The following is a 26,086-nucleotide window of genomic DNA, read 5'->3' on the forward strand; positions in this document are numbered from 1 at the left end:
GCTAACAGCAGCCATCTCACACAGCATCTACACGACAGTTTATACAATAAAACTCTCTTTATGTCAACGCTGCCAGAAACAGCCAGAGACGGGCGCTAACAGCAGGAGCTAACAGCAGCCATCTCACACAGCATCTACACGACAGTTTATACAATAAAACTCTCTTTATGTCAACGCTGCCAGAAACAGCCAGAGACAGGCTGTAAGAGCAGGAGCTAACAGCAGCCATCTCACACAGCATCTACACAACAGTTTATACAGTAAAACTCTCTTTATGTCAATGCTGCCAGAAACAGCCAGAGTAAGAGCAGGAGCTAACAGCAGCCATCTCACACAGCGTCTACACAACAGTTTATACGACAATAAAACTCTCTTTATGTCAATGCTGCCAGAAACAGCCAGAGATGGGCGCTAAGAGCAGGAGCTAAGAGCAGCCATCTCACACAGCGTCTACACGACAGTTTATACAATAAAACTCTCTTTATGTCAATGCTGCCAGAAACAGCCAGAGACGGGCGGTAAGAGCAGGAGGGCACACCACCACCAGGCCTCTGTGCTTTTACTCACTAACAAGCAGCCATCTTGTTTTTAACTTCCATACAACACTAAAACTCTCTTTATGTCAGTGTATATTCAGCACTATGTAACTGTTCAGAGTCCTGGAACACCATTTCCACCACATCCTTGTAATGTGCGTTCACACATAGTCCCACAGTCAATGAGTAATTAGAAAAGCAACACAAAATCCCATTAAGTACATTACTAGAAAACAGAAACGAGTGGAAAAACAAGTAGTATGAAAATTTTCGAAATCCATTTTTGAATTATGACCCTGAACTTCAGGAGGGTATTCAACTGTACATTTTCAAGGATCAAACACTGACAAAACGTATGCCTCGACCACAATTATCTTAAGAAATGGCAGACGTATCTCAGCCTATACCATTCCACAATTTTCAGATTTTCCTTTTGGACATGCTCCTGTTATTGGTTGAAAGAGTTTACAGTGATTTGCAGTGAATCTATTACAAGAAACAAGTATTTATACACTTGGCTATGGAAGACAGTATTATTAGGGATAACTATTGCTATTTTAATGCTAGCAAAGTTCCAACAGTAGCATGCTACAGAGTGAATGATGTAACCCAGAAGCGGTTGAGATAAGTACCTGGCGGACATGTTGTTTTCGGGAAGGAGGGGAATTTCGAGAACCTTGGTGCTGGAGATGATGATTTCTTGGCTGGCGGTAGCGACTGTTTTGCCCGTGATTCTGTGCACCTGGTAGAAGGCGTGAGGTCGCAGGTAGCGGTCATCAGCAGTCCCAATGAACATCTGCAGGTTGATTGGCTTCTCGTTGTAGCCAACGAGCTGCAGAAGAAGATAGAAAAACGTGTTCATTAATGTCTAGCTGCACACTTCCATGCTGTTGAGTTGCATCTGCATACCTCCGCCAAAGGAAACCTTTCATACACACAGCGAGGATATCTCTGGCAAAGGCCACAGACCTTCATCTGGTGCTCCGGCATAGAAGCTGGTGAAAACCAATGTTTTCGGCTAACATTTTCATATTTTCCACCGCTGGTTTTTCCAACCAAGAATAATACAGTGCACAGAACAGTATGTAATTATGACTGAAATTAGCTTTGCGACCCTTATATACATTAGTCCCATACCTCCAGGAGAAATCCGAAACAAGTCATAACTCAAAGAAGAACAAGCAGAAAGAGAAGGAGGAAAGGGAGGGAGAGAGAGTGGTAGAGAAGAGAGAGTGAAATCCTGGAAGACCACTGACAGAAACGTGAATGGCACAAAAACGACCAGCAGGACCAGCAAAGCACAGGAGGGAAAATGCGGCACCCCAGATTTCCTCCAGATGCCATCCTGTGACCGTGCCCTGAGGCACGTATCACCTCTCAGAGTTCCCCAGTGTGGTCTGGGAAGAGCTCAAAGCCCGCCTGTAAAGACGGACTGAGCCCTGCCTGGCGGCAGTAGTCTCGGGCACTGGAGACACGCGTGGGCTAGCCAGGCAGGTACAGCGCTCACCCAGGGAGCAGAGACACAACAAAGCCGTATAATCCAGCGCCAGTACCAGAGTTGTGCTTGGCACAGACACAGAGGATGCCCTCACTGACCCGCAAGCACCGCAAGGCGAGGTCAACGTTCACTTTCATTAACTCCTCAGTGTGCCAGGCTCAGGCCCTACAATCCACGTCTAAGAGTGAACCGTAGACAACATGGACACTGTAAAATATGGACGACTTCCCTCGACTGCACTGCATAAAATAACTTTCAGAAACCTTGACCGAACATCGCACTTTAGAAAGAATCTCGAACAAAACCGTTTAATTGACGCGATTCCTTTGTGAGAGCCAGTGAATGTTGTGCAGTTAGTCCCTTCCAGTTGCAGTTAAAAGTGAGCATATTTAGTGCCGATTGGTGGCAGTTGGAGCTAGGCTAGACTGGCTTAAAGGCAAGAAGGCGCAGCCGCTACGGAACCTTGCACATTGACTCATTGTGCTCAAATCTCATCTGAAATCTCCAACGTTTCAGAGGAGACATACAGAGAGGGTGGAGGATGCAGCCCAGACCACACAGACCTGTGGCCCTCCGCTCTGGCCCTTGGCCCCCGGTCACTCTGAGTCACCCCTTCTAAACCGCCACTTTTTCAAACAAACGGAGGAAAAGAGGGGTGATTTATATTGGTGGTGGGATCAGGTAGAGCACTAAATCCTAATTAATCCACAGGGTGTGTGAGGGGAAAACACGGGCACACCACCGGGCCGCTTTTCAAACAGGCCGGCCCCGTTTATTTTCTTAGGTGTGACTGAGGGAACCGACGGCTTTTGGCCGTTGCTCCAACACACAGGCCGTTCCTGTTTTATTTGAAGCGGTTTCCTGTGGTTTTAAGAGCACAGAACTGAAGGCACCGTTGGTGGGTGTGTGTTCGTGTTGACAGAACAGTAAAAAAAAAAAGGTGCTGTTTTAAGAGGGCTGCGATGGAGAGGAGATCATCCCGTATGAAAATCCCAGAAAAGGGCGAAGGCCCGCGAGGCAGAACCCATATTCCATTTCAACAGCTAACATCAGCACGGTAATTGTGCGGGGTTTGAATGGAAATAATGGCGGAGAAGGCCTGGACAGACTGGCAGGTGTGTACGTGGTTTACATTACGGAGCCGAGCACTGTTCTGTGAGGCTACGCCAAGCCCTGCCCGTCGAGCAGCCGCAGGAAGAACTGGGGTCCCGCTCAGGAAGGAAGCACTCCAGTCCTGCGAGGCTGGTCTGGGGCCTGGCGTCTGCCGGCCAGGATATGCCGAGACTTCCCCCCTGACCCCGACCGCATGAAGAGGCTTTCCATCTGGACGAACCCCGCTCGTTTTTCTTCAAACAGGAAAATAAAACCCAACAGTTCAATGTCTCATTCATTCACATCATATGATTAATTGCTTATTCAAAAAATAAAGACTGCAATTCTGCTGTACTTGCAGACATAACCCAAAAGAACCAGAAATATGCTTCAGTCGATGGTAAAACGGAATGTTTATATTTATACATAGGCTTGCTGCAGTGTTTGGTGGCATTTCCTTAGAGTTTAATAAGACTGCATATGTAAATCGACCCCTGCAAGTTCTGTTTAGATGACTAACACACACAGTCATACACACTCAGACTCATGCACACACACTGTCCATTAGGTGCAGCAGGAGACTTGGAAACAGTGGGTGTTGCACAGTCTGTTTTCATGAACCACGTTTGATCACACAGAAAAATCCCACTCAGGACACCAACACGCTGCTTCACACACAAATATGTAAAGTGAATTAGCACCAGACTACGTCAAAAGACAAAAGAATACAGCAGCAGTTTATTTCTGACTCCCTCCCTGTGGGGCTTATCCTGACTCGTTATTTATCCTGCAGTCTCCCCCATTGAGTCCCAGCCTGAACGAGGCTCTTCATTCACCCCGAGCACAGCCCCACAGAGGCAGGAGCCTGCAGTCCTCTGGGGCCGCCGCCCGGGGCACAAGGTTAGCCAGGAGGCTCAGGTGGGATCAGCAGAGGGGAGCTACAAGAAGCACAAGAGAAAGAGAGTGGGAGGGGGGGGGGGGGGGAGAGGGAGAGAGAGAGCGAGAAAGAGAGAAGTAAATTGAGAGAAAATGAGAGAGAAAGAGAGGGAAGGAAAGAGAGAAAGAAAGAGAGAGAGAAAGAGAAAGAGAAAGAGAGACAGAGCGTGGGCAGGACTGAAAAAGCGCGGGTTGGGGCGGGGGATTGGGGTTTGAAACTAAAATACGACTTTAGGAACAGTTTTCATAAATGCAAAACAACTACTAATAAATATTTTTGCTAAATCCTCTCAACGCTACACTTTGCATCCAAACACAGACGTAACAGTTTGCCATTCAGCGGTGTCTGAACCGGTTTGACTTTCCCAGGCAACAGCCTCCATCACAGACAGGCTTAAAGCAACACACTGAGGCCGCGACGCCGCCGCGCTTTAATAGCCTTCCGAAAGCGTCTGACACCAGCTGGTAAACAAGGCCTGATGAATCTGCAGTTATATTAAACTGGTGACATTAATACCGATCCGGGAGACCTGTCGCTTGGCCTTAACGCTGGAAGAGAAAACTCAAAACTAAAATAAAACCGCTGGATAATATTACATATGACGGTCTAAATTGAGCGGACTTTATTTCAGACGGCATCTGTTCCACTGATCCAGTAATAGCAGGAAACAGCCCAGCAGGATCAGGGGCTGACGGAGGAGAAGTGACCCCTCGGATTTTTGACATTGGCCGAATTCAAAGCAAAAGCAGGAAATGTTGACAGATCAGGAGGTCTGTTCCGCCCGCAGAGTCGCTGTGCTTCTGTGAGGGGTGTGCGTTTGAGAGGCATTCTGAGTCTGGTCCGCCGTAAAACCCTTCCCCCCCCCCACCCGTAACTCGACACTTTCTCACGCAGACACCCGCTGCCCCACAAAGGGAGCGCGCCCGAGTTGTTTCGCTGTGTTTCGCTACCGTTTCCATGGCAAGGGTCAGTGTGTGCGTACGCAAAAACCACCACGGGGGCATCGGGACTCAAGGTCATCGCTGGCTGTGGTGGCAGGCTCGCCTCCTGTCGCGTTCTGATGAGGTCACACCGGTGTTACCTGGAGACCCCACACGGGGAACTGGATTCAACAAAAAAAAGCTCTGTGCTTCAAGATTTTAACCATTAATCTTAGCCACTAATCTCAGAGGCCCTGCACTTTTAATCAGCGGTTTGCTGGTTGTTTAAACAAGGCGAAAAACAGACACTCACAACACTCACACACACTCACACACACACACACACTCACTCACACTCACTCACACTCACTCACACTCACACTCACACTCACACTCACACAGACACGCACGTTGTTCACTGTATCATCCTCCCATAGGCGGCTTTCTAATCTTGCTTTGGTTAAAGGTTGCTGTCCTCTTGAATTCAGCGGGTGTTTAACAACTCTCTAAGCGTATCTTGTTTGTATTAAATAAATCCAGAGTCTCGATAACTTAATTATACAGCAAATAATTGTGCTTTTTATTTACCAAGCGTATCAGTCACAATTAAAGTTTGTTCGGAATATTTAAAAAAACTTCCTTACAGAACAGATTTTTCCGGAATATACTTTCCATGACCAAAACAAGGCTAACCACAAATGCTGAGTATTTCAAAGCTAAAACCAAACTTATGTGGGCAGACTGGATATTTTATGAAGATCAATGTCTTACTTTCCATTCCTTGCAGGGGGAAAAATGCTTGAAAATGAGAAAATGCGTCACGGTTATGGGAACGTCTGCATCATAGTACTTCTTGTGAGAAATATTGTGTGATCTAGGCCGTTAAATGAGTTATAGATATCCCGGAAAGTAGAAAAACGGATTTCAATTAACACAGCTGTCTAAAAGTTTTTTTACATAAAAGAATTACGTAAAATATATTATTTATTAACATTATTCACCACTCCCTGCCTCTTTGAATCATGTCCACTGGCACAAACAAATGTTCATGAATAAAACATTTGACAGGCATTAGCAGGGTTTTCATTGTGAGATTTGTTTGAGCGGTTAGGAGCTGGGTTCCTGGCCCAGTGGCACGCATGCGGCAGCACACCGGATTCTCTTTGTGTCAGAACACACAATTAAGCCGATTAAATATGCACAAGAATACCACCGCCAGACAGGCTATGGGCTTACCGGTCGCCTAGCAACAGGTGTGACGAAACGGTCTACCCCTGAAACGTAAACCTGAGCCAGCGTGCCCGCCTGGCCAAAGGTGAATTACCTCTCTCACACAGACAGGTCAACGTGCCCAGCTTTTTACAACAACAAACACACATATTCAATCATCAATGCTGCATTCCTTACTGCGGTGTGTGTGGCTGCTGTAAGCCTCATGTAAATATTCAAGTAGTACTTTTAACCCAAACCAGTACATATTTTCTCTATTCATATAAACGGATGTACTGTCCCTAAATCATAAAAGTACTGTTGGTAAATCAAGGTTTTTTGTTTTTTTACATGGCAGGAGTGGTTGCTTGCGGTTGAATGATTGGCGCACAGGAAGAATAAAGAACACAGTCAGCAGTGGGGAGGAATAAATGACGGATGTTCACCATTCGGAGGAAGCAATGAACAAACACTCCAGACAGAAAATGTGAAATCCGCACATTAATTAATTAGGCCTGCAGACTGCAGAGAAGGCGAAGGTGTAGGCTGCAGTATAATTGGCAGGCTATATACTAAAGTACATACTGCGACAAAGCCGCACAGGAACATTTTATACTTATGATTGTCATCCAGAATCGAGGAACTCGGACACGCAGGACTTCAGCAAATCTAAGTTACATCACTTGAGACGGGAAACCAGCTCTGAACATCGGTGGTCCATGCTGAGGTCCACTTAATGTAATTAAATGAGCTTGATTAAATGCACACCCTGAATCTGCTCAACCCATCCACCCCATCACTTTGCCCTTTAATAAAAAATGTATTACTCAGTGCTAAAAGATATGTGATTTTGGACAATGGGACACACCCTCCTTTCAGTGAGACACCACCCTAAGCATGTATACAGTGCACCTTATCCCCAGGATAAGTCACCCCAGTTGGGTTGCACATAGGGAAAAAAAGTGCTATAATTTATGAAGATATTTGAGGTAAGCGCGATGACGTTGATGCTCAATTTCATATTCATGTACACACGATAGCAGAAAGTCATTTAAGGACAAACTTAAAGCGAAACTAAAACTCAAGACTCAAGATAATTCAGGTAGATTAAAATTGATTAAAAAAAATTGATAAATGAGGCCTGTGAGGATTGATTTCTGAAGGATAAACTAGATGAAAACAGCTGCAGTACCCACTACCCTATTCTGTTAGAAACTGAAACCAGGCACGCCAAGGTCCTCGCTCACTGAAAAAACACTATGAAAGCAAGCTGTTTTACTGAGAAGCAAAATAAGAAAAAAACCACAATTCCTCTTGCTAAAACCAGATGAACAGAGATGATATGAAAGCAAAGATATTAGTTTTCTTTCTTTTTTTTTTGCTTCTTTTTTTTTCTTTTTGCTTTGAGACAAGCCAGGAATAAGCTGCTAAAGAATGTGTTATGATAAAAGAGGTGTGCTGCAAGGGTGGCGTGTCGTAACCAATCACGTTTCCCCATTCACGCATTCAAATGTGTCCACCCACCTCAATTTACCCCTGGCTATAATCCAACCCTGAAGCACCTAATGTGCCCTGAACTAAAAACCAGGCTGGAAAAAGGCCAGACCTGCCCCGGCCTTCTGTGAGAAAAACCTACAACACACATCGGGCAAAGGCATGGTTTCAGTTGCACGTGCACTAATAATGAAATGACTACATAGACCAGGACAATTCACCACTACAGCACTGCACATGCATTTTACGACGGTGGCTTCCTTCCAAACCTCGTCATCTGTTTGTAGTGGACTTTGTGGCTACATGGTCCTCTCATCTCGGGTAATCACCAAAGCAGGACTTTGACGTTTGATGAGGAGATTGGGCGGGGTCAAAACTACGGTGCTGCTCTGATGTCACGTTTTCACAACATACTGTACACTACTCTCACACAGAGGACCCTGCTCTTCCCTCAGGACTGGAACAGGACTGAATAGGGACCAGGGTATTGCTGACTGGTTTCTCACTAAATTAACAACAGCTCAGCTGGCTAATGGCTTGTCGTGTATCACTCATAATAGCCTGCTATACATACAGAGGAAGACCTTCCATAAAACAGCCAAAGAGTACTGATCAGTTAATAAGAAAGCACAGAATACGGTGATATCATTAGAGTATATAAATCATGTGATACAAGCCTGGCACCCTAATTGCACTGTAATTACACATATGCAATCGGGGGGGAATCTACATCAACCCAGGGAAAAGAGGTTTTTGTAGAGGGTGAGCAGAACAAATTCTAGTCTCACATCTAAATTATGCATCTCCACACATGGCAAGCCGAAATCTGGAGCAGCAGTTAAGCGGGTTAACCATTAACGGGGACTGATTTCAGGATAAGGATCCCGCGGTGGAGCTATTCACCGGACATGGGAACACAGAGAGGATCCAGAGCCGCCCTGTTCCTCCGCAGCAGAACAGGAAGGAAACCTGCTGGAATCTGGCTGCCTGCTCGCTCCAGGACGTTGAGGTTGGGTGTTACTGGCCGCACCCTCCAGGGGTGACCCTAACAGTGAGAAAGTGCATTCTATAGCACCGGCCTTATGGTGCCTGACGGCAGGGGGGCGATGCTCGTATGTCCACCTTCAAACTGGCCTTTTAACCAGATTCAGGCAAGCACAACTAATTGCTACACGCTAACGCGGGACAGAAGGCACCCTGGGAAGTCAAGTGCATGTACTTTTCTATAGTGCATATGCAAGTGCATGCACACATGCACGCACGCACGCACGCACGCACGCACGCACGCACGCACGCACGCACGCACGCACGCACGCACACAGAGTTACTGCAAACCCGCAAGGACAATTTAGTCCACTGCACCTCATAAGACAGTTTCATCACAAATGAATCACAAGTACATATGTATTCTGTACATAGCTAGAGCAAACAAAATGTTAAACATTATTTTAAATGGAGTATTGTGACACATTATTCCCACCTCTGTGGAGTTTGCATCCCTTCATCATAAACCAAAATACAGCTCCAGACACAGGTCTATGTTGCACTGATGAATATGAAGCACAGGGATGTTATTCTACCTGTAAAACCCTCAGTATGCCAATAAAACAAGATTCAGAACAACCAGTTTAAGGTGGTAATCCTTCCAATGCTGACGGTCGTGATTCCACCTTAAACAGGGTTCACAACGATGCCATGATACATCAGCAAACAAAAGGCCACTGTCCCTACACACATGAAATATTCACCACCCCTCTGCACGGATCTCTACAACTGCTAATGACAAACAAAAGTGCCTGTAAACCAAGCTGTCCCTGCTGTAGTATTGCATGACATTAATGCACGGATAATTTTACACTCCCAGGACAGTGCCAGTCCCTCTGGAGCAGATTGTGGGTTTTATGACGAAATTCAAACAAGCCTTAACCTGTCCTGCTCAGGTACTATGTCTCATAACGTCTGCCCCTTTCATTTGTGTACGTGCCCTCAATGACGACATGCATGTCAGGAGCACAGGCTTCCACATGACTGGCTCCTGACTGCACATGTCAGGGATTCCATCACTCTGCGTGAGGTCACAGGCGCTTCCTACTACTCTTTCATCCGATCCCAGTCTCTCAGCTTCTCCAGTTCTACTTCCTCAACAGTGTGTGGGTGAGCGTGCTGCAGGTTCAACAGGCACACACAGCTGGAACTACTGGAACTACTCATCATCATCATCATCATTGGCATTTGGCAGACGCTCTTATCCAGAGCGACGTACAGTTGATGAGACTAAGCAGGAGACAATCCTCCCCTGGAGCAATGCAGGGTTAAGGGCCTTGCTCAAGGGCCCAACGGCTGTGCAGATCTTATTGTGGCTACACCGGGATTAGAACCACCGACCTTGCGTGTCCCAGTCATTTACCTTAACCACTACGCTACAGGCCGCCCTACTGCATCTACTGCTACCCTCATGGGTTCAGTTCAGTTCAGTTCATTACTTTATTGTCCCTACTAATACTAAAAAAACAACAAAAACATGAGACCACAATGATATTTAAAAGGACTTGAGGTAGTAGCTAGTCATGTAAACCGTGGTGCGCAGTGCAAAATTAAGCATTGTGCAGAATTAGCAAGGTTATTGCAGTAATTATTATTAATGAGTTTTTAGGTTGATTACTCTTACGCTGGGCATCATAACCCTTCCACCCCAGGGAGGCATCTGAAATTCCCCCGGTAGAGGATGGTCTGGACAGGCGACAGGAGATCGGGAAGCAAACAAGCGCGTCGGCCTGCACCGCAGGGGAAATCTGAGCCGGGCGTTTAGGAGCAGCTGTCCTACCTGGGTCTAATTAGGAGACGGTTACATCAGCGTGTTTAGAGGGGCCTCACCTTGACCACGGGATGCCCTCCGGAGGACGCCTTGACCGCGCCCCGACTGCCCTCCGTCTCGTAGTGCGCCCGGTGGTGGGCCTTGGGCTGCACCTCGATCTTCAGCTCGTACTGGCCGAACTGGCTGGGCAGGGGCCAGTCCAGGGGGGGCAGCGACGACGTCCTGGGGGGGGACACACAATCGCACCGCTGAGAAACGGCACAGGGCACAGGGCACACCGTGCTGACATTGTTAGCATCATTATCCGCCACTGTGGCTAAATTGGGGTGTGCATAATGAGCGATACATAATTAACACGGCCCACAAACCAACATGGGAAAAGCTATAAAAACTATTTTGCTTCAGCTGAGAATAAAACTGTAAAGACATACAATGGACTGTACAGATATACATTTCTCAAATGGTAATTTCCAAACTGTGGCTGGTGTGGGTACGAGTTTAAATTTCCTAGAAAAATGTTTTAGTTTAAAATAAATATGAAAGAAACTGGCCACTGGCAGGAGAAATTGGAGATGTAGGCCTACACTATACTACCCGAGTCATTTTCACTGAGACAAATTCAAAAAGCTGCTTTCAACAAGAAAAAAATAAATAAACCTACTTCCACAGCTGAACCTCACAAGGACCCGTTTGTGCTCAACTACATTCACTTCTGTTAAATTTCTATAGAAATATCAGAAGTCGCAATGTCCAGGAAATGGTATATTTTGGAAGGAAAGCTTGTGTTTGAGCCCCTGAGAACTACATCGAAGAGAGCGGCGATTTTAACTTGAGTTACAACATTCTTCCCACTTAACCACTGTGGCTTCTATGTGTATTTTGATAACCTATAGGAGTAGAGCAGATATTTGCAACCATGGCAACCCCTTTTCATGGCTTTATTAAAACAGGGAATCGGGTTGTTAATGGACATGAAACCTTAACCTCTAATGTAAAACAAATGTTTTTATGAAGGACACTGAAGCTCAGCATGTAAAATGAGACTCATGTCTCACACAGGCTGCTGATGTTAAAGAAAATCATAATACTCATAATCATAATAGAGTATCCGTAATGGTGAATATTACTGGCTTTGTGAGAAGCACTGAACTGTCAATATGACTTCATGTTGTCTATTCACCGTGACTCCTTATGTCCACAACACACAATTCGTCAGATTCATGGCAGTACTGAATGAGGGCAAAACATTTTTCACGGTTAAATTTTTTTGAGACTGTGGCATTTACAATTTGGCGGCACGGCACAGAAGTGTTAGGTTAAAAGGTTTGGTGTAGTCAGCCTCCGAGGCATATTACTTCTCCCCAGTGGGTTCACATAACTTGTGTGTGCGCGTGTGTGTGTGTGTGTGTGTCCATGAGTGTGTGTGTGTGTGTGTGTGTGTGTGTGTGTGTGTGAGAGAGAGTGTGTGCGCATGTGTGTGTATGTGTGTGTGTGTGTGTGTGTGTGTGTGAGAGAGAGAGTGTATGCGCATGTGTGTGTGTGTGTGTGTGTGTGAGAGAGAGTGTGTGCGCGTGTGTGTGTGTGTGTGTGTGTGTGTGTGTGTGTGAGAGAGAGTGTGTGCGCGTGTGTGTGTGTGTGTGTGTGTGTGTGTGTGTGTGTGTGTGTGAGAGAGAGAGTGTGTGCGCGTGTGTGTGTGTGTGTGTGTGTATACATGTGTGTGTGACGTGCGGGAAACATGAAGCTGGTAGCAGCGTCCCCTGGCCTGAAATAGTGCAACCTTTCCCTGTCAGCCCGGGCACGCCCAGCACCAATTACCCTTAAAATAAAACCAGAGGTGCAAGACTTATGAGCAGGGCTGTGCAGCAGCCCTTAAAAGTGCAGCCGTCTCTGACCTTCCTGTAGACAGTACACACTGCACTGCTGCAAGGAGAGCAAGGCTGGCTGCCTGTTCAAACAATGCTTCTGCTCTGCTGCTCGTTCGAACAGTGTTTCTGGTCTGCTGCTCGTTCGAACAGTATTTCTGCTCTGCTGCTTGTTCGAACAGTGTTTCTGGCCAACTGCTCGTTCGAACAATGGCTCTGGTCTGCTGCTTGTTCGAAAACTGTTTCTGGTCTGCTGTTTGTTCGAAAAATGTTTCTGGTCTGTGGGTTTGGTCCAAGACACCATACTGCAATTGAATTAGCTCATTTTTACTGTATCTTCAATGTCATACCCAAGTAAAGATTATATTTCAATTTAGTGGAATGTCTCTATAAGGGTGACCCAATCAAGCATAACTATTTGTGTCTCAAGAGCATTTTATAAGCAGATTCTCACGGCCGATTTAACAGTAACAGTTCCACTAATTATCTTTCAAATGGAGGTCAGTGGCAGGACTGTTGGCTAAATAAGCAACGTGTCATGGCTCCACGGTCATGTGATCTCAGACAAAATGACTTATGACTTCAGGAACCAGTGCATACAACTGCACTGCCCAAATCTTCGAGAGCAGAATTCTTCAACACACTTGTCTCAGGCCGTTCTTGTTGCAATGCCTGTATTCAAGAGCACCGGTGAACTGTGATCAGATCAGGCTTGGCCAAATGATCTCACACGGCATTCACTGACTTCCTTTTTTATGCACCATAGTTGTTAAAATGTTGAGAAAAAAGGTACTTGTAAAAATGATAAAAGTAATATTTTAACACAGTGGGAAAATAACTGATAAAGAGATCCAATAAGTGGCTTAAAGGGACTGTTCATCGTTTAGGATTGTCTTATTTCATGAACGTTTATTACACAGACATTTTTGCGTCTTCCATAAAACAAAATGTCCATATTTAAACATAATAGTAGGATAAAATACAATGAAAAAACTAAGTTCGGTAGCTTTTGAGGTTGCTCTCATATGAAAAAGTACAGTCACATAAAAATGAGAGTTGAACATAAAACATAGCCTACACTATGGTTTCCATTCAGGATTCTGGCATACGTGATTGCAACACGGACAGGATTTACTGTCCTACACTGAGAAATGTGTAGAACCATCTTCCCTGGATCTCTCAGACACTGTGCAGTGTTTGAGTGGGGGTGGGGTGAGCTACTCTTCAAATACATTTGTCTGTGAACTCTAATAACATAAACATTATCCAGATGGGGGGTCAAGTCTGTCACAGCCCACCCAGAAGCAGCAGGTGTACAGCAGCTGGTTTTCACCAGAAAACACTGGATGTTAGATTCAATAGAAATCCAATAGAACACAAAAAAATCCAATACAATGCATGCAAGCACAGATCAGCTTCAGCCCGATGAACTCCATCAGTATAGATCGAGGGGGGTTAAAGGCATACAATGCAGGATTTATTTCCTCGGTTCCCTCCTGTGTTTACAATCACAAAACGTCTACGCCCAAATTCTCAACCACGCCTACAACCCCAACATGATGAAGCTCACCCACCTGTACAACAAATAGATAATTTATTCTGTTCTATTCTATTCTGGTTTCAGTCTGCCACATAGCAAAATAATTTAACATCAGCAAACGCATCAATTCACCATCGATAATAATATTTTTGCTGCTTTACATAGTCTAGCTTTGTGTCTATTGTAGCAAGTCCCTACCGCAGCATAGCTAACGTCGCTAGTTACATGGGTGGCCGCCTTTAAGTCACAAAAAATTCACAAACTATTTCTAGAATAACAAATACAAGTGAACGCGCACACAGGTTGCCAGGACATCACAGTAATGATGGAGCATGGTTATTTTCAAGTTGGAAATCCAGCATAGCATAGCTTTAATCATTTACTCTAACACAGGCCTCTTCACTCAAACACTGGCTTGTTCACAGATGGGGTCGTTCTGCTCTCTCCCTAAGCTCCTAACGACTCCACCACACAGCCTGGCCAAAATTGATAACGGACACGTCTTTGATATGGATTCAGCCTTTGAACTGCTATTACTGCACACAGTGTACCATTGCTCTTATCTGAATTAGATCAGCTCTCGAATAATCCAGCCACTTGTAATCATCCGCTCCAAGTTGGCCATGAAGGCATTTGGTCTTTGCTCGACAAGCCTTTATATGGTGACATCATTCAGCCAAATAAAACATTTATCATCAGTAAATCTTTATATGCCAGTCGTGTTTTAGCCTGCTGTTGATAAAAGCGGCATCAAAGCAGATGAGCATTGATAGGGGCCGTTATGACGTACCTAAAGATGGGGGTGTGGCCTGGTTTGGGCTTGTTCCAGGTGAAGTGGGAGGGGACAGAGAGGAACTGCTCCCCGGGGCCGTCCTTCTTCAGGGCGTGTCCCGAGTCGTCCCCGGGGGACTCCAGAGAGGGCGACAGGCTCCCGGGGTCCTCCAGGCCCAGGTCCACCTTCCCAGAGAGCATTGCGGTGCGGTCCTGAGAGGTCCTCCGGGTTTTGGAGGGGATGTCTGCCTCGGAGGGGCAGCACTGGAAGGGGGACAGCCCGCCCGAGGGGCTGCCGATCCAGGTGTCCTCGGTCACGCTGCCCCGGGGGGAGTGTCCCGGGGTGGCGGTGGGGGAGTGGTGCGGGGACGCGGAGTTGGGGTAGCAGATGTCGGCGCTGGAGTGGCGCCTCTTCCCGCAGGGCGAGGTGGGGCGGGAGGAGGGCCGGGACTGGGGCCGGGGGCTCAGCCAGTTCTCGTCGGTGACGCTGGTGCGGGGGGAGTGGCAGGGGGACTGGCGGGGGGACAGCGAGTGGCCGAAAACGGGGAGCGGGTGCTGCCAGGGGTCCTCGCCCGGCCCGGCCTGCGGCGAGCCCAGGGTGAAGCGGGCCGCCGCCTCGTTCAGCTCCGAGTCCACGTCGTCGTACACGTGCGAGAAGGACTCGCAGGACGAGGCGTCCGAGAACCAGCTCCGGGACGACAGGCTGCTGCAGGGGCTGGGGCTGAGGGACGCGTCCCGGTACGAGTGGTCCAGCGGCAGGTACAGGTGGTCCCGGGACAGGGGCCTGTCCTGGTACTCGCCCTCCTGCCCGTTGCCCCGCCGGTCCTCCTCGTTGGCCTCCATCTCTTGCTGGCAGTTGGGGGAGATGGAGGTGATCTGGATGCTGGGGCACTCGAAGGCCTTGTGGCCCCCCGCCGGGCTGTACCTGGAGCCCGGGGCCTCGTACAGGGGCTCGTAGGCTTTGTGGTGCTGCAGCCGGGGCGGAGCCGAAATGACCGGGGAGTGCGTCTGGAGCCCATGGCGGGGGATCCCGATGGGCTGGTTCAGCACAGAGGGTGGCTGGCCCACGTTCAGGATGTAGTAAGCAGGGTTGTCATCCTGTTCAAGATCTGAGGGTGAAAAACAACAGCATAAAAATACGTCAGATATATTTTTTTTAAAGAAACTCTTTCTTCAACCAAATTATGGCAACAAGTGGAGACATTTCAATCTATGTGAAAACAATCACTTGGTGTGCATAAGAATACCATATTTAGTTGACCATGTAGCCATATTTACACTGTTTAAGCATACAGAAACACACATAAATGGTCACACACACAAGCACGTGCGCACACACGCAGTATACACTTGGCGTAGAGGGGAAAAAAAATATTTCAAGGTCCAGGCAGCAGTCTGGTACCAGAACAGAGATAAGAAATATTAACCGGTGCATTTATCTCACTTATTTATCAGTGAGGTATGGAGTTGGCCTTGAACTTGTGCAGTTGGCTGCCGCGTCCAGAAAGCGAGCCTTTGCCACAGAAAAGACGTATGAGCGGTGTCAGAACAGAGCCGCTCGGGACGGGGGAGCGGGGGTCTGGAGAGGGAGAGCCGATGAACACGGGTACTCAGGAAACAAATTCACACAAGCGCGCGCGCTCACTCCTGTCAACGCCAGGTTGGTGGCGTGCTATTTATAACGCACCTCGCCGACCGCCCGCCCACACGCCGGCCTGCTCACGGGACGCACAGGGGTGAAGAAAAACAAGCAGCCGATTGTGCGCTCGCTATGGGAGCTTCGCTGACAACAAACCGCCACAGGCCGGGGGAGAGGAGACGGGCCGGGCCCGCCTCACCTGCCCCCCTCGGCTAGCGGGTCACGGTTAGCATGAGCGCTACGACGCCGGCACAAACATTTCCACACGCACGCTACCCTGAAGTGTGAATTCATCCCCGTGTCAGCCGTGTAACTTCAGCCACGGCACGCCTTCTCGCGCGAAACCAAACAAATCGCGCGTCTGACTTTTCGTGAAACGGGTACTACGGGTATGACGGCTAATCTGATAGCATGCTAACCAGTGTTGCTCGCTGCAAAAAGTATAAAAACATTAGCTGCAATGTTTTCAGCAGTACTGATGGATTTCACCACCACCCTGCTTCCTGCTATGCATGTCATCATGACAGGGGTTTGTGATGGGTGTGATTTTCACCCTGCAGAACTAACTCCACAGCGTCCACAGTTTCACACTTTTAATAAGTAAAATATTATGCACTGTTATGAATAAATGCAGCAATATTCGCATGTGCATACCCTCACATCTGAAGTCGTGTGGCCCAGTGCATCCTAATCGTGCAGAAGTATGTTAATGTTACGTATAACAGCTAAGCACTTCAACATAATTAGGTACATCTTCATCTAGATCAGCTAGACATAGTCTAGTGCGGGAAGACTAGCATGAAACTTGAGTGGTAGGGACATGAAGTTGTGGAAAAGGCAACTGGTCGTTGTAGTTTCAATATAGCAATTTATTTTGGCAACATACTTTACTAAAGCACATAACAGCTTCTAAATTCATGGTTTAGAATATTAACTGGCAGAATGTATGTTGGGTAGCAAAACATGAAACTTGCGTGTATGTTAAATACAGACCTTACTTTATGCCTAAATCAAAAACCTCAATGGAGGGAACCCAGGGCTCAAAAATGGCAGCTCATTTCCAGGTATTAGGACTACAAACCGCAACACTATGTTGTGGTTTGGTTTAAACAATGCAAGTTCTGTACTAGTAGTTCTGACATGGCTCAGGCAGTAAGAGCAGTCATCTGGCAGAGGGTTGCCGGTTCGATCCCCCGCCCGGGCTGTGTCGAAGTGTCCCTGAGCAAGACACCTAACCCCCAAATGCTCCTGACGAGCTGGTCGGCGCCTTGCATGGCAGCCAATCGCCGTCGGTATGTGAGTGTGTGTATGAATGGGTGAATGAGAAGCATCAATTGTACAGCGCTTTGGATAAAGGCGCTATATAAATGCCAACAATTTACCATAGTTCTAGATCAGAGGCATCCAATCTATCCCAAAAAGGTCTAGATTGTGCCAGTGTGGATGGAGTTTTAGCCCCGCACTACAACCTCGGATTCTACTACTTAAATAATCATAGAATAATAATAATAATAATAATCAGCCAATCAAGACATTGATAGGTAGAATCGGGTGTCTTACTGCTGGGTTAAAATGAAAAGGTGACCCACGATACGACTGGACATCCCTGTTTTATATGAATCCATGAACAAATGAAGCCCTGTGGATGTTTGACAGTAACCACAGGGTTATATTCGGAGGGAGATGTTGCCATTTAATTTTTAGAATGTACATTTTTGGCTCTTTGAGGCCAAAAAAGCTAGCAGGCAATATCTAGAGAACTAATCTAATTTCTATCTGGATGGACAGATATTACTCACGGTAATGAAAGGAAAAATACCATCGTTTTATTTTTGTATGAACTGCCCCGTCAAAGTAAACTAGCATGAACTTTTGTTTGTTAATCATGCGGTCAATCTTACTGTATTAACCGTACCAACAAAACATACTGTGATCTCGTATGACCCGAACTTAATGTTTACATGATTTTCAGCCATATCGCCCACCTCGTACACATAGGGCTAGTGGAATTTTGCATTTCACCTATAGTATGTTAGCCATTTTTCCATATCGAACCACTTGGGCTGATAGATTAGGCTATAAAAATTGGCAGTGAGATGAATCATATTTCATATCTCGTATCACAAGTTGGGAGTGTCTGGACTGGAACCGAAGCAAAGTCTAACCATTTTAGAGAAGGGACATCTCTTTATGCTGCCAATTTGAATAATGCAACTCAAACGACTGTATTCCATAACTGAATACAGCATACCAGGCATATCAAGAAACAAAATGAAAGTCCATGCAAAATCTCAGTTTTGGGCTGCAGATGGAGTAGTCACTCTACCCTTTGAAACATAAGCTTTGTTGCACTAACCTGGTTTTCACAATGAACCGCTGGATATGAAGCTTCTACATAAATAGCACCCGAAACTGCAATCCAGTTTCACTGGCCCCTATCAATCACGAGTAAAGAGCCTCACTCGAAACTCAAATGGTAATATTGGGCTTATAACTGACAATATGCCACTACACACACTAGTCCAGCAAACAGAAAACTCATGATCTTAAAATTCATGATCTTAACCAAGCCAGATTTACTTGAGACATGGCGACCTAACATGGGAGAACACCCACTCAAACCTTCTGTCCTTCTTTTGATCAATTTCAAAGCAACTGCCACGAAAACTCTCAATCTCAATGTCAATAAATAAACAAAAGCCAATGGGAAGCCATTGAGTATGGACACAGTGGAGCAATGAAGTGCAGTTTGTTGGTCAGTCTCAGGCTAGCTAGCCTGTAACAGCAACTAGAAAAACAATATTTAACTAATGGTCTCCATCTGCAGTCAAACCAGTCCATCTGCAACATCCCCAGAAAATGGATTACAAAAGCGGTCTAATGGTGCCTCACTTCAACTGCTGGAAGAGTCCTTTCCCTATGTTCATCAGAGAAATCCCAAATGAAAGAAAGATAACGGAGAACCGTGCTGGGAGGTACGTGCAAGATAAAGGAAATCTGAGCACAGTTTTGATAGTTTTACAAGAAATACTACAATGGCTCCTCATGCTGAATATGCGCACCCTCTCCAGAGGAAACACAAGAGAAGGCCATTCGCATATTCAGAGAATCGGCGCTTCAACAACAGAGGCTAACTGGAGGCACTGAGCAAGGGCTGTACGCAACCCGCATAAGAACCATGTTATTTAACAAGACGAGATCCACGGCTGGCATTAATTACTACCAAGAAAGACTGCTAAATATTGACCGCTGGGCCGTTAGATTAAATTATTATTACCAGCGCAAATCATCGGGTGGCGTTAGCGTCAGGATCATCTTTCGTGAAGACCGTCTGCCCCTCTGCAACATGCTGACTGTGGAGCTGCTCGAGGTCACCTTCTCTGCCAGAACTGGCCTGCTCTTCCCATCCAGCATCCCCCTCCTCTGAACTCTCCACTAAACCCACTGTGCCCCTCTAGCGCTAGCACGGTGGACATACACTGCAGAAATTATGGCTTTGGACGTCCAAGGCCAGGTAAATGGCAAGTGTGGATGGACAGAAAGTCCTGTTCCCATCACTCATCATCTGTTCTTATGTTGCTATGCTCAGAGTCAGGGTAATTTGCATTTCAGGTATTTCAATGGGATATTATGCAACAACATTGAACAATATGCGTATGTTTTAATGGCGTCATACGGCTTTGCGACGCTAAACAAACTGAAATGTTCAGTTGTTAATGTCATAAAACACTACTGTTGCCAACTGAATGGCTTGTTACTTCCCATTTTGAAACTAAGACCAAGCAATCAGGCAGGGTGTTTGTGACATTGCAGGCTGCTAGTGTGTTCACCATCCCCTCTGTAAAATCCTACTCAGCAACTAAGTGACATATCACAGCACATCGTATCAGTCACCTCAACTCAAAGATATTGAAGCAGTTTGAGAACAGGATGCATTCCTCATAAAGTAGTGGAACATGTTAAAATCGCACCAAATTCTTCATAGGTCTGTTACCTCTCTGGAGACAAGACGAGGCCCACACATACTTGCATGGCTATGTTGCTTTTGGTTCTACTAACATAAATGAAAACGGACTCCAGTTGAAACCAAGAGGCAACTTACTGCCGTAATATCCACAGCCTCTGTAAAAATTAAATATAAAAATAAGCATTCATTGCATGAATGAACCCGATACTACTCCAGTCATCAGTGTAAACAGGGTGTTTCAGGGGTCAAGTGAACTCATGAGAGGGACACCGCACTGCATCATGGGATTGCTGACCTGTGGCTCCAAATCCCCAATTACATCTGATCTTTATCTGCCAGCGGGTGACAAACTAAACACCTGAGAGAGCAGGGATGAGCAACAAAGTGCTGGGTTTCCACCCTCCCTTTACCTCAAAGTCTGCTGTGACAGTTAGGCCAATCAGTACCACAAATTGCCCAAGAGAAAAGAAAATTGGATTTGGATTCAAGGGCCAGAGTTGACGATCCCTGCCTTAAGAGCTTCAAACTAAACGAAACCCCTCGTATCTCATCCAAAGACACAGCAATAGAAGAGCTGATCTCAACTCGACCTCAGCGCTGCTCAAATGGACCGGACAGAACTCGAGACAGCGGTTCCAGCCAGCCAGGGGGAGCCTGTAAGGAGGGTATGCACTGAAGACTCCCTTCCTCCCTCCCTCCCTCCCTCACTCACCCGCTCTCTCACTCCCTGGAAGAGGCGTTATTAATAGAAACTCAACACAAACCCCAGTGTGTCACAAGACATGAGTATCCTCTGACTGAGACATTTGAGTGACGGGGAGGACGATTGGTGCAATGTAGGTCAGTGCAAAGCAAGGGGCTCCATTTCCTCCCATCGTACCAAAAGGCCACACTGGCCTTCAAAACATGCGGCTCACTACAAAAATACCCCTGATAGATCCTCACAATTAGCCAATACAGGCACCTGCGCCAAGACTCTTGCACTGGGAGCCTTATGAATTTGGATTTGATTAAAAATGAATTATGGAATACATCAGGCCTAATTGAGCCAGCTTGGCAGTGCGAGACACTCAGTAAGCACAATGCAGCCAGCAGTGCACTCTATGACCTGAGGTCCTCAGCAACAAAAGAGAATTCACACACATTCGGAAACGTTGTCAAGCACTCTCAATTGTGAGATGCACATAAATTAGCACCAACGGCCAGCCAATAAGATCCTATTTATCAACGAACCTCTTTCACTGCAGTCTGAGGGTGCAAAATAATCTGCCTGCTGTTTCACAGGGCCTTTTCTCCTCTTTTAAGAGGCTCCAATTCATGTAGACAGTTCTCAGCAGAATGAATGGGCTGAGAAAGAGATATGGGGAGACGAGACAAAGATTGAGAGGTGAGATCGGGAGAGAGGAGACAGAGAGAGGTGAGATTGGGAGAGAGGAGACAGAGAGAGGTGAGATTGGGAGAGAGGGGGCAAGGAGAGAGAGGTGAGATTGGGAGAGAGGGGGCAATGACAGAGAGAAGTGATCAGAAAGGGGACAGAAAGCTGAAATGGATCTGAAATAGAGGGCTCTTAAATAAGTGCTTATTTGTCCCACCTTCTACCGCCTTGTTCTTTGTCTGAACCAGAAATCGACTGAAGTCCGCCATCTTTAAGGAAATCCCAGCCCATTAAATGTTCCTTCTAAGAGCTAGAAGCCAGAAGTTAGGAGGCTCCTGAACTTTACTAGAGCAAGTAAACAAGAGTGCATCTTTTTTTGGGGGGAACGTGTGACATATAAGTGATCAACTAGTGGATGCACTCTCCCCATCTGCCACGCATATGCCACGTCTGTTACTGACTCACTGGTTCACGGTTTCTCCATTTCCCCATCTTCAGCCTCTTTTTTTTTTACCTCTCCTGATGGGTGAAGCAAGCAGCAAGAAAAGAAGCCCCGAGAGGAGTCTAAAGGAAAAAGGATGCACATGCATCCTCTCACCACCGAAGCTCCAGCCAATCGCTGGTGCAAGATACAGAAAGGCATAAACCAATCAACTCAGAGGAATTTCAGCTTTCATTTACATATTCACAGAGAGCGAGTGTGAGCAACACATTTCAAGAGCACGGAGGCAGCAAGGGTTTGGCTCAAGGAAAGGCTGTTGTCCAAAAAACATGTTATAAATAGGCTAATGCGCAGGCCTGTTTATAATGGAGGCCAGAGGAGGGCTTCCACCCTCTGGCTCCTTCGCCTCACACCCCTCGATAACCATATTAGCCAGACACTTGAAACCAGCTACACATTTCAGCTGGGGGCCAAGTGGGAAAGAACCTAGTCGGGGCCAAGCCGAGACCACCTGCTCAGAAGAGAGGGTTTGGGGGCCGGCTGTGGGCACACCCAGCCCCCACCCCCAGCCTCGCCCCCGGAGGAAGTCGGAGGGAAATACAGCCCTGAGGGTCTGGTCAACAAGGTTGGGGCAATGACGCCTCAATGTCACAAGCATCCCGACTGAGCGTAGACCAAGGCATTTTTAGGCAGACCCTCTTGTCCAGAGGGACTTTTTTGTATACATACAATCCATGTATACAGCCGGGTATTTACTGAAGTATTTGTGGTGGAGTACTTTGCTCAGGGTTAGAAATGGCAGAGCCCCACCTGGGAATCAAACCCACAACCATGCAAGCACAGTTCCCCCAAACTTCACGCAACGCCGCCACCCTAGCCTAACGTAAGTAGCACTGGATGGGAATAATAAACGATTCTCTCACACACTGGATTGTCTTCACCCAGGGCATTTCATAATGTCTTACAGTGCTCACTGTGTTACACTGTTCACATTCAGGGACAGTCACATGCAGTATTAGGCATAAGGCTAGCTCATTATGTAGCCGGTTTTATTAGAAGACGCCCATTCCAACTACACACTGTTTGCTTCATCATGGTGTGTTATACTGCACAACTGTGACATAGTTCCCAGCTAGAGAGAAGATAGAGAAGGCATACTTTATTGAACAATTGGGTAATTGTCCTCAGCATTTAACCCATTATAGTTATGGGCAAGGGAGGATATACCTAACCTTACATGCATGTATTTTCGGAAGCTGACTTTACCAGGGCATTAAAGATGGTGCCCTATCTGGGATTTGAGCCTATGACCCTCTGGGTCAAAGTGCAGAGACTTAATCAATGCTGCACTATCCGTACAGAAGAGTGTGTGACGGACTGGATGCAAGTAAGACTTGGAAATCTGACTAGAATGCAGATCACTTCAACAGCATCTGAAGAGATAAAAATAGATGATCACCATTTTTTTGCTGGGCCTACTTCCATTTGTGTCAATGTCCCTGAGGAGACATATTTCAGTCAATAATTCAGAACTGACTTCTAATCACGCAAACACTATGAGTCAAAATAATAGCCCAATATCTGGGTACATTTATTCACACTAAACATAAATAATACTATGCAACAGTTTAAATGTGAGGGAAACACATTCAGGTCATTCCATGTCGTGTGGTCATTTGACAGATGCAAGAGATAGTGTATCAGGAGCCGGGCAATGTGTCTGAACCAAGTGTCTGGCTTGCCGGCATGGGACTTAACCAGCAGCGTCATTCACTACTGAAACAAGTACACATCACACACCCTATCCGGTTAGATAAAGAACGCTAAGAGGCTTTGCTGTTCTAAGGCCAGGAATAGCTGGAAATTACTCTGTGGTGGTGTTGTGAATGGCCGTGGCCAGTAATAAGCAGTGTCAGTTCCCTCAGGGCACGCTTCGGTTTGGCCTAGCGTCAGCAGGGGGTTCTACGTTCGGTACGGTACCTGCAGTGACGCTGGTCACCAACACCGTGCCACTGCACACATACACACGTGCACACGCACACTTTATCACCAAAGCCACAACCCTGCTGCAGCCCACACCTGTCCTGAATGTGCTTATACTTATATACACACACACACACACACACACGCACACGCACTCATAAATACACACGCACACATGTACACTTTATCACTAAAGCCATGCCACAGCTGCAGCCCACTATGCCCTGCACTCAGTCAGTCAGTCAGTCAGTTAGTCACAGCTCTAAACGTGTGTCAGGGTTTCTGCCACAGGGAATGCTGGGTAATTGTGTAAGTGTGTGTCCTGCAAAGACGGCAGGCCGGGGGGTTCAGTGCACACTTCCTCTGTTCGGGCTCTGTTCTGGAGACCGGTTCCTCTTTTCGGCATCATATGGCAGGGCTGAGTGGGCTGGCTCCCCACCAATGACTCAGGATGTGGCAACGCTGGGGCACGCCTCCGTTCCCCACGCAGAGTGCAGCTGTGCGTCACCTTCCCAAACTCACAGCACCCCACGTCACCTTCCCAAAATCACAGCACCCCACGTCACCTTCCCAAAATCACAGCACCCCACGTCACCTTCCCAAACTCACAGCACCCCACGTCACCTTCCCAAAATCACAGCACCCCACGCCACCTTCCCAAAATCACAGCACCCCACGCCACCTTCCCAAAATCACAGCACCCCACGTCACCTTCCCAAACTCACAGCACCCCACGTCACCTTCCCAAACTCACAGCACCCCACGTCACCTTCCCAAAATCACAGCACCCCACGCCACCTTCCCAAACTCACAGCACCCCACGTCACCTTCCCAAAATCACAGCCCCCCACGTCACCTTCCCAAACTCACAGCACCCCACGCCACCTTCCCAAAATCACAGCACCCCACGTCACCTTCCCAAAATCACAGCACCCCACGGTCAGCTCCCCCGACAGTGGCAACACCCAAACACCAGGCTCTGCTCTAGGCAATACATGCTTTCATTCAGTAATTCTCGAGACACGATACATCACCTGTACCCCCCTGTAACTGAATGAGTTTACATGTGTGCATGTTCATTATCTAGTTACGGTACTACTACCGTCATCATTGCAAAAATGTTTGTTAGCAATTACAGGAATTCTCTGCATGTTTCTAAGAAGCGCTGGCAGAGTGCCCTTCTCTGTCAGCACAGAGCGTAGTACGCAGGGATCAAAGGTCACCGACATTAATCAGGCCAATGGGTGCCAGTGATTACGATGCTATTTGAAGCTCAGCGCACACAGAGAGAACGGGGCAATGCAGCTGGGGGAACATAAGTGTGCTTTAAATGAGACTACGGCAAGCGCATTTTATCAACTTCGCTGTCAAAAGATCCACTTGACACAGGTATATTATCTGCTCAGTAGATCAACACACATTTCCTTCCGACACAACTATATAACAGGGCCCCCATGTGTGCTCTCCTGAAGCAGCAGACAGAAAACAGGATTTTTCAGACAGAAATCAACATCATAGGTTCATGATAGCTCAAAGCACAAATAGCTCAAACTGTTTTACTCTCAGACTGCTATCGCTTTAGTAATTTCCCTTTTACTTAAAAATCAAAACCCACTAAACACACCTGGTTATGTCACTGTATTATATACCATTTGTGACACATTTTGATTTAAAATAATATTTTAATACGTTACCAGCCAAGTCGTCAACACACCCAAAACAAAGCACAAGCCCCTTACTGGCCTGACAATAATGGCCGAAATGCAATTTCCTGAAAAAAGGAGTACAATCAACACTTTCTGAACTTTGTAGATAGTCGGATTCAAACCTGCTCCTCTAACTTTTGGAAACTGCAGCACGGATGCCTATCACACAAGGTGAATGCTGATTAGAGAAGCACGTTTTAAACTCCAACACTAACAATGGTGCAAAGTTTGGATGATACTCAAAATAACAGCAGTGCCATTGGGACGGCAGAAGTGCCATCACTGGAGGTGGATGCCTCA

At 46.8% G+C, this 26,086-nt stretch overlaps 1 protein-coding gene across 2 annotated transcripts in view; it reads right to left on the reverse strand.

The window, feature by feature from the left end:
• Positions 1–26,086, reverse strand: part of nfatc3a (nuclear factor of activated T cells 3a) — a 62,434-nt gene that overhangs the window by 25,183 nt on the left and 11,165 nt on the right. For both annotated transcript variants that reach the window (XM_061221294.1, XM_061221295.1), the window contains exons 2-4: positions 14,694–15,783; positions 10,561–10,723; positions 1,169–1,368 (exon numbers count right to left, since the gene is read on the reverse strand). In XM_061221294.1, coding sequence (XP_061077278.1) covers positions 1,169–1,368; positions 10,561–10,723; positions 14,694–15,783 — 1,453 coding nt within the window. The remainder of the gene's footprint in view (positions 1–1,168; positions 1,369–10,560; positions 10,724–14,693; positions 15,784–26,086) is intronic.

The sequence above is a fragment of the Conger conger genome, chromosome 15, assembly GCF_963514075.1.
Source record: "Conger conger chromosome 15, fConCon1.1, whole genome shotgun sequence".
In the NCBI taxonomy this organism is placed as follows: Eukaryota; Metazoa; Chordata; class Actinopteri; order Anguilliformes; family Congridae; genus Conger; species Conger conger.